At 34.3% G+C, this 10,445-nt stretch overlaps 1 protein-coding gene across 1 annotated transcript; it reads right to left on the bottom strand.

The window, feature by feature from the left end:
* Positions 1-2,113: 2,113 nt before the first annotated feature.
* LOC127559584 (trace amine-associated receptor 6-like) lies at positions 2,114-3,169 on the bottom strand. Its single transcript, XM_051993468.1, has one exon. It carries the CDS (start codon positions 3,167-3,169, stop codon positions 2,114-2,116), a length of 1,056 nt encoding a protein of 351 aa, XP_051849428.1.
* Positions 3,170-10,445: the final 7,276 nt, after the last annotated feature.

Raw genomic sequence — 10,445 nt, 5'->3', positions numbered from 1 at the left:
TAACTTGCCTAAGGTCACACATCAGGAATTGTTAAGTGTCTGAAGCTAGATATGAACTCAGATCCTCCTTACTTCAGGGCTGGTACTCTATCCACTGAGCCATCTAGCTGCCACCAATATAATTTTTCTTTATGCAGCATGAAAAATATGGAAATATGTTTAGAAGAATTGCACATGTTATGATTGTTTGCTGTCTTGGAGACTGGGAAGGGAGAGCATGGGAGAAAAAATTGGAATATAAGGTTTTGCAAAGATGAATGTTGAAAATATCTTTGCATATATTCAGAAAAATAAAATATTAGTAACAAAGAAAAAAATTCATAACATCATAGATTTAGAGCTGAAAGTAATCTTAGATGTCACCTAGATCTATTCTACATTTTACAAATGAAGGAAATGTGGTTCAGAAAAGGTTAAATGATTTGTTTAAGTTAATGAAGATAGCAAGTCACAAAGCCAGGGATCACACTGAGGTCTGCTGTCTTTATGTTCCTTGTTTCTTCCTTCTTATTGACATTTACTTTATACATTTTCTGAGAAGGCAATTCTTTGTAATTATATGTATCTTCTATTGTGCTATTATCTAACCCAGAAATGCTTACTATTTGTTACCTGAATTTATTGAATGCTTTATAATTACTATTATAAAACAATAAAAATGATGTCAAATGTTAAATGAAACAAACATCTCAGAATACAGTTGGATATTCTTTTTATTATATGAAAAGGGAAGACTATAGAAACATTTAAAGGCAATTTTGAAAAAATAAACTAGTAAAAAGGATCAAGGACTCATCAAAAACAGATATGTCAAATAATTGATAATCCACACTTAAATGCCGGGAGGTAAGAAAATATTTACTTACTGGATGACTGAGATGACAAAACAAATTGCATATCTTCAAAATGTCTCATAGTAATCCATATTAATCACTGTCCCAGATTTATATATATATATATATATATATATATATATATATATTTTTATTTTGACCATCTCACCCAAATAATTGTTATTACTTGTACTGAAGACAAATATTGAATCATTTTATTCTGAAAAGAGATGCTGAACAGATCACATAAGGAAGATGACAGACAATAGACTGATGTAACTAATAGCCAGGAATCTGTGTGTAGTTGATATGAAGGCTGAAAATCTGGTTGGACTACGGTTCAATTTTTCTGGCAGAAACTGACCTAGAGCAAGTGAAAGCTAACCCCCAAAAGACAGCCTGAGAAAGAGAAGACAATGCTATAACAGTTCACAAAAATAGGGGATGAGAAAGAAAACTTAGAAGAAGAGTGAAGGGTGCTAGGGTGGATAAAATGGAAAATAGATTGGGGTTTCACTGCAGAAAAAGAATCATTTAATCAGTAGGTATCATCTACAGGTCAGGTATGTTAAGTATTGCGAATACAAGTACAAAATCAAAAAAAATACTTGTCCTCTTGTTATTCTATTCTAGGGAGAGAAGAAGATGGTAGTGGTAATGATAGGGTACAAAATATTCAAAGATAAATTAATATAAGTGCACACATATATATGCATAGATATTATTTATGTATAGATGTGTGTGTGTGTGTGTGTGTGATAAAATGATGGGACTTGACTGGCATTTACAACTTGAAGATTTAATAAAGTTGTAGCTGTGGTAGTTGAGCTGATGATTTGAAGGGTGATGGTAAGGATTCCAAGGAACAGAGCTAAGAAGGAAAACCCTTAAAGGCATAGGAAGGCAGTGCATTCAAAGGCACAAAAGGCAGGAGAGGGATTTTTGTGTAAGGGATACAATAAGTAGTTCAGCCTGACTGTACAGACTATGTGAAACAAAATGTCAATAGTCTGGAGGAAAAAAATGAGCAACCCCCAAGGTAAATTTCATAGAGAATATGAGGCTCTTAGTTAATCTTCTATAAGATAAGCAGCAATGATCAGGAAATACACATATTAAGTCTTAGGCTCTAACTCTTATGATTTGGCCTAATATAAAATGATTTCTTTTTTCCTCTTTTGAGTGATTATTTCTTTCTTATATCTTTCTCTCTGTAATTATATAGCAATTGTCCATACATTTGAGAATCAGGAACACATAAGAATATATTTAAAAATTCCTTATTCTAATCCTTTGCCTTGCTCAGAAAATAAATTTATAGTTGAAGAGCTATCTTGTAAGATTTTTCCAGTAACAATCAATTTTATTGCTTTTCTAAACCATGGGTAAAAGAAAGCATAAATCAAGGGATTCATGGCTGAGTTATAATAAGCAAACCAACAAAGGATTTCATAAATATAGGCAGGGGTGATGAAGCCCAAGAATGCATCAATCAATGCATCAATAGAATAGGGTAACCATGAAATCAGAAATGCAATTACTGCAATACCCAGGGTTTTGGCTGCTTTTCTTTCCCTCTTAGACACTCTGGCTTTGTAACTCTCTGAGGATGAAGCTTCCCTTTTGCTGCTTGTATTTTCAATCTTTCTAGCTTGGAATTTAGCTACAAGAAAAATCTTAGAGTAAAGTATGATTATAACTAGGGTGGGAATGAAGAACAACAAAAAATCTACCAGCACCCAATTTTGATTCACATAAACCTGACAAATCCCTACACAGGTGAGAGCACTTATTAATTCCTCTAATCCATCATCATTGGCACCTGTGTAGAAAACAGAACCACTATAAGTAATGGGGATAATCCAGGAGAGAGCGATGCACAGCCCTGAAACATTCACTGTGAACTTGGTTGGATAGATCAGAGGATCAGTGACAGCAAAATATCTATCAATGGAGATGAAACATAAATGAAAGAGGGAAGCATAACAAAATGCTGTATCACCACAGCTATGAAATGTGCAGAAAGTTTCTCCAAAATACCAGCAACTCTCCACCGACCTCACCATACTGAAGGGCATCACAGTGGCTCCCACTAAAAAGTCAGCACAAGACAAGGAGGCAATGAGAAAATTGGCTGGAGAGTGCAGCTGCTTGAAATGAAAGATAGAAATCATCACCAGGAGGTTTCCAAATACTGCAAGCACAGCTCCAGAGCCAAACACAAGATAGAGGATCATCCGAGGTCCTTGGGAATAGGGATTTTTAATACAGGACCCATTTACATTTTCAAAGCAGAGCTGTATAGTTGCCGGCTGAGACTCAGAGCTGCTATTCATGATTCTTCTTTTAGAAACCTGGAGTATCTGTGTTCTTGATGACCATAAAATTCTCACTTCTACAAAAAGACACATTACATTTAAGTTTAAATGAAATTTATCAGTTATTTATTATTTTTAATTAAATTAAATTTTACCAGCTTTATTAAATTTAAATTAAATGCATATCTAAAACAATTTTCCCTATTACCTCACCCAAATGCATTGTGATCTTTTCCTGTTCAACTCCAAATTTTTACATTTAATCACAATAAGAACCTTTAATTATATTTTCTTTATTTTCAGCAAATAAATGAGAATAAAATAAATAGTTAACTTGAGCAAACCACTTTGGATGTGCATAAGTAGAAGAAATGCCATACCTGCTCCTATGATAGCATTTCTTCTTATCTTCTAGTTCTGTACCTTGAACAGCTTCTCTTTGTCAAAGAGCTAGGAGATATGACATGATTATGCTACTGCTGAATCACCTTTTATCAGAGTTGCCTCTTTCATCTTGTCAGATTATATTAATGCCCAAAGCACATTTTACATTCACATACTTTGTTAAAGACATCTCATCTACTGAAAACCCTTAAGATAGAATCCCTGTAGTGTAAGGTGTGAACTGAGAAGAAAAACTTTTTTTTTTTTTAGAAATCATTATCTAGAAAGTTTTCCTATAAAGCTATAGTTTATATTGCAGTAAAACATACACAAACATATATATATATATATATGTATATATATATATATAGATCTATACATTGATGTACCTATATATAGTCAATACAATTTACATATATTATGATACAAATGTGTCTATGTATATACATGCATGTTTATATACATTATATACAAATAATTACATAATATATGCATTGCATACACATATTTCTATTTCATGGATAGTTTAGGCCAAAATAATAGTTACCAGTTGTTGCGCACTTTATGGAACCCAACATATTAATAATTCTACAAATTTATGTATGTTATATTTATATAACATATATACATATATAAAATGTGTTAAGTACATGTTATATAAGTACATGCAGTGTACACATGTATGTGTATATATATGCTTGTGTGCATATATGTGTGCATATATTTGATGCACAATATGTATTACGCACATATGCATGCATATGTTTGTATGCATGTACATATCTGTGCATGCATATTATGTTCATTTGTAGGAATAGTATACTAGAAGATAGGAAACTAGATTCAGACTCAAGAAGATCAGAATTCATAGTTACTATACGATACCTCTTGTTCTTTCATTTAGTGCCCCAACAGCTTTCTAAAACTCTTAAGTTATAGAGCAGGTACTGATCTATATTGGGAGACAGAAATTGCCATGTTAAGGAAATCACAGGTCTGGTCAAAGAAAGAAAGAAATAGATTAAAAAAAACATAATATGAACAACCCATATATACCTGTATTAATAATTCTTATGTTAATATTTATGTATAACCACAAATCCAAGCAAAGATTTGCAAAGTTTCTGTCCAACATTTAGGACTTAGCATAGTGCCTGGAGTTTAATAAATGCTTATTGACTAACTGCCAACAATAGGGACTCAACAAATTGCTCATTAGAAAGGAACCTAGCTGGAACTTGGCAGTGGTTCTCAATGATTCTCTCCTTATGCTTCTTGCTCATTTACATTAACTAACTAAGACAAGAAAATCTTTTCAGTTTTCTGGGCTTAAGCTTCTTAATCATCAATGAAATGAAATCAGTAATATGGGTTAAAAATGTAACTTCAGTATGTAGCTTTAGTTTGAAAAATATAAAATGAAGGGGCAACTAGTTGACCGGATAGGTATTGGCCAATAGAGCACCAGCCCTGAAGTCAGGAGAATCTAAGTTTCAATCTGGTCTCAGACCTATAACACTTCCTAGCTGGGTGACCCTGGGCAAGTCACTTAACCCCAATTGCCTCAGCAATAACAACAACAAAAAAAGTAAAATGGGAATACCCCAAGGTAGTTGTGAGACTCAAATGAGATATTTGTAAAGTGTTTAGAATAATTCCTAGAACATAGTAGAAGATTAATAAATACTAATTTCCTTCCTTTCCCTCCTTCCCTTTCTTCTTTTGTTCTTAATTGCTCATTGATAAGTTGAGACAATGTAATACAAATGACAATACTAATTTACTTAAATTAATTTATTTTGTGCCTTATCAAAGTACTAAGAAATTACTTTATGGAGCCAGAAAAATAATTTTAAAAATTCATTTAGAAGAACAAAAGTCAAAAATATCAAACAAATCTTTTTTTAAAGGAAAGAAAGCTCACCTAGCAATATTTCATATCAAGCAAAATGCCAGATCTATAAAGTTGTAATTGTCAAAACAATTTGTTACTGGCTAAGAAACAGAGAAGTCTATCAGTGGAATGGAATAGATACATATTAGCATTTCATTCCGCATTCCCCCTTATTTGTCATCCCTCTGGGATGATAATTTTGTTAGCATCTTATTTCAAATTTCATTTATATACCCAGTGAATATATTCAGATTATATAATGTGTTTATACATGTGTATTTACATATTCATTTTCGTACCCAAATAAAACAATTAATTTAACCTTTCATGTAGCCACTTGCTTGTATTATATATTTTAGTCAAAAGGCACCAAGATTAAACCAAGTAATTTCATTTTTTTCTTTTTCTTCTCCCTCAAGAATGTTTGAAAAATCAGTGACACTGGAATCTTCCCATATAGATGAAGGATTTTAAAGCCTCAGATATCCTGAAGGAAACTTTGTAGGATACCAGATATTAAGTAGTTTGATCAGTTTTTCAACACTGTACCCACCTAATGTAAATATCTGTCAGTGACTATTATGGACAGTTCCTCATCTGGAGTGGAAATTATGAAGTGAATAGTCCATCAGTCAAATATTAATTAAGCTTCCACTTTGTGAATGTTATTGTACTAAATCCTGAAACTATAAAGATATGACAGTCCTTGCTCTCAAAGAGCTCACAGTTTTGTAATGGGCTGAGGCTTGAATTGATGCACTGAGGTCCCAAGCACATGAGGCTAAATGGTAATTGGACCATACTCTATTAATATATAAGCTTGGAGAAAGAATGGCCCCCACCCACTCTTTGTGCAAGTCCTGATGTGTTGTATAGGAAATGATGATTCTGGTGGGTAGAGGCAGGGGAGTGAAAAAGGAAGGGGAGGAGAGCTCAGGCCCCACTTTCTCTGCTAGCTGGCTTCCTGTCGCAGCTGCCTATATTGCTATCGCAATCCTTCTTGCCCATATTGCTATCGCAATCTTTTTTCACCTCTTCACTTCAATAAAGACCGAAGATTTTCCCCTTAACCTGAGTTCCTGACTCTGGCTGATTTTAAATACGCGATCATTACACAGTTTAATAGAGGAGATAACATTCAAATATCCATGTACAAATAAAACTATATATGACATAAATTTGAAATAATCCACAGAGGGAAGATATTAGAATTAAGGGGTCTGGGAAAGGCTTCCTGTAGTAGGCTAAATGGTTTTTGGGACTTAGAAGAAGCGAGGTAATTCAAAAATAGGAATGAGGAGAGAGAAAATTCCAGACATGTTAAACTGTCAACAAAAGTGACCAGAGTTAGGAGACTGGTTTGAGGAATAGCAAAGAGGTTATGGGATTGAAGAATTTATGAAGGCTTAGAAGTATAAAATATGAGAAGACTGAAAAAGTAAGGGGAAGGAGAAAAAAAAAAAGTATGGGGAGGAAAGGTTATAAAGGGCATCGAATGCCTAAAAGCAGATTTTGTATTTAATCCTGGAAAGAATAGGGAGTCTCTAGAGTTTATTGAGTAGAGGAGGCAACATGGTTAGACTTTTGCTTTAGGATGATCACTAGCAAATGAGAAAATGATGGACTGAAGTGGAAAAATACTTTTGCAGGGAGACCAAATCATTGAGGATGGTGTACATCTTGAAACCCTAAAGTGAATTGCTCTGAATAAGCAGCAATCATACATTTTAGATTTTAACACTATGATAATAACTCCAAATAATTAATAATCTTACAATTCTTATACGTGATAGCCAAATTGTCTTAGCTATAACTTTCTCTAAACTTGCAAGGAAAGTCATTTGCTTAAATATTCACTTCCCTAAATTTAATTAGCAAATTACCAATTTATAACATTCAAATTGCTGGATGATAAGCCAAATTTGGGTTTTATCATCTCAGAAAGAACTTTTAACTCATTAATATTTACTTATCATTCAGTAGTGGATCCAACTGGGGATTTTTTCCTTTTCTCTATTTCTATGTAGATCTGGTAGTACTCAAGAGGGCTTGAGCTTCCCTCTTCTGTTTCCTTAATTAACTTTCCCTTTTGTCTAGGAAGAAAACAAGACAATTAAGCATTATAAACAATATAAAAAATAGCATCTGTGTAATATTGCCCTTTGCCAATATGGCAAAATATTATTGAAATTGTCTAGATGTGAGGTAATGGTGGCCTCTATCAGGATGGTAGTAGTACCAGAGAGAATGGGAGAGATGTTAAAATTATAAAATTGACAGACCTTAGCAAAGATTGAATATAGAAAATGAGAGAGAATAAAGAGTGGAAGATAACACTTAGATTTTAAGTCTGGTTGACTGGGAGGAAGGTGGTACTTTTATAATAACAACAGATATTAGGAAGAGGGTAGAGTTTTTTTGGGCAAATAATGATAATGAGTTTAGTTTTATATGTGTAGAATTTGAGATTTTTACAGGACATCTAATTTGAGCTATTGGAAACTTGAGGTTGGAGGTGAGTGCAGAGGTTAGGGAAGGGTAAGTATATTTGAGAATATTCAGCATGAAGTTAACAATTGAATTCATAGTTTCTGATAAGATTGAATTAAATAGTAGAAAGTGAGAAGAAGCTAGAACAGATATTCACAGATAACCTAGATGAAGATCTGGCAAAGAATAAGAAAGAGTAGTTCTCTACTTAAAAGAGAACCAGGAGAGAGTACAGAGAGAAAACAGAAAAGACTCAAAAAGCGGGTGATAGTGTCAAATGCTGTAAAGATTTCTGTGATATTTATTGTTCAAAGAATTAGGAATGTAAATATGAACAAAAAACATGTCTTGGTACTAAAGAAAATTATTCGAATGGAAAAAAAGATAAAGGAATATTGCAAAGGGAGGGGAGGTATGACAGGCTGAAGAGATTGCAGGAAGTTTTATAGAAGTTTGATTTCTGGCAAGATAAGAAACGTCTCATCTACTGCAGTAAGAGAAAAAGATGCAATCTAAATTTCCAGTGGAGTGGTATTGATCAAAGAGTAGAGTAATAGTAAGGAGACTGCAGGAAGCAGAATGGCTGTAATTGTCCAATATGGCATCTTTGTGGGCATTTATTTGGTCATTAGGAAATGGGAGGGATGGTTGATTTAAAAAACAAAAAGATGCATCACAATGGAAAGGGAAGGAAGTTGACCTCTGGAAAATAAAGATGAATTGTGAGTTCATTCCATTCAATTCTACTATAATGCTTGTTTTGAAAAGGTGAATTTGTTACAACACAATTGATATATTAGGGAGTGATTTGAACATAATAGAAAATTTCTGTTCACTTATATGGGATATTATCCCCCCAAACAATGAGAAAACACAGAAAACATCATCACTTCACAATTGCTTACAAGCTAAAACTTTTCTGATCCCTATTTCCTCAGCAAAGTTCAGGTCTCTTTAAAGCAAAAGTGCCATTTTATTGTATATCTCTGATGTTGTGAGGACTGTGCTGATTCTGGTTCACCCTTCCTGTCTCCTCTTTGTTTTTTTTTTTTTTTTTCTTCTATTATGGCCGAGGCTTTCCAGCTCAGAGTTGAAACCCATGGAGATATGTGACACGGTTATATTCTGTGGTACAAAATCCTCTATTAATTGAATTATATTGAATAGGCAAACAAAGTTGACTAGCTGAGTACAAGATATATACCATCCAGAAAAGAATAATATAGCATACTTGAAATAAAAATAAGTTAGCAAACAGTTTAAGGAACTTATTGAGCTGATACCTTCTGTGAACAGATGTTTCCAAGGTGTATTTATTCCCTTGAAAGAAGTAAAATACTTTTTTTTTTAATATAAAGAAGGGAAACCCCAGTACCTACCAGTTATAAGTTGAATCAAGCTAGTCCAGTGCTTCAAGTTTGGAATTAGAAAAAAAAATCAAGAAATTTGTTGATCCTCTTCACTAAAGTTTAATTGGCTATAGGATGAAAAAGATGTTCAGCAAGAATATAGCATTAATTCAGTTCAGAGCTCCTGTGTTGACCACATAGAGATGCTAGTGAAACTTGAAGGAGAGCAATTCATGCTTCTTTAGGACATTTTGTACCTAAGTCACAAGGAAAGATGATTATGAGAAGAAAGACATTTTTGACATTTTGAGTTTGAGAGTATATATATTTGGTCCAATGTGCTCAGCAGATATTTGGTGATAGGGACAAGATTGGATATATAGATCTAGAAGTAATCTAGTAGGGAAGATAATGGATCTCTTAGGAAATCACAAGATTCACAAAAGAAACTATATAGACAAAGGAGAAGAGAATACAGAAGAGATCCTTGGTGTGTTTCTTTAATTAGGAGTGAGACAGGGATAGTGATACAGCAAAAGAGATTGAGATGCAGTGATCAAAAAGATAAGAGAAAAACCATGAGAAAACAGTCAAGGGGGGCAGAGCCAAGATGGCAGAGAAGACACATGTGTCATTATAAGCTCCTCTTTTACCCTCACTACTAATTACCAAATTCAGCCTCAGAAATAGTTCTAAACTGGTAAAATCCACAAATATTGGGAGTACAACAAATTATCAGCTAAAGATAATCTGGAAAATTGCCAGAAAAGGTTTGTTCTGATTGAGGGGGCAGGGAGAGATGCCAGCACAGGCAGGGAGGTAGAACGCAGAGGCTAGCACACTGAGTGGATGAAGGCGGAGGTGGTCTCCGTGAGTGGAGATTTTGCAGGGAGGACTCTACTACACGTTGGCTGCTCTGCTTTGGTTGCAAAGCAGTAGATCGGCCGAGAAGTTACACAAGCACCAAAGGTAGAATATACTCCAAAAAAATTCCAGAATGTAATAGGATTTGGCTACATCCACCCTGCACCGGAAGTGATTCAGCCCAGACCACAGCACAGCTATGCAACCCCAATCTGCAGCACCAGGCTTTTGCCTGGGGCAGACACACTTCTGCACAGCAGCAAAGGGAACTCTGCCCAGGGCAATAGAACTTCCTCGGCTTGGCTGAGCTTCC

Source organism: Antechinus flavipes, chromosome 4, assembly GCF_016432865.1.
Source record: "Antechinus flavipes isolate AdamAnt ecotype Samford, QLD, Australia chromosome 4, AdamAnt_v2, whole genome shotgun sequence".
NCBI lineage: Eukaryota > Metazoa > Chordata > Mammalia > Dasyuromorphia > Dasyuridae > Antechinus > Antechinus flavipes.
Note: the sequence above shows the minus strand (reverse complement) of the source record. Positions and strands in the feature narration are given on the sequence as shown.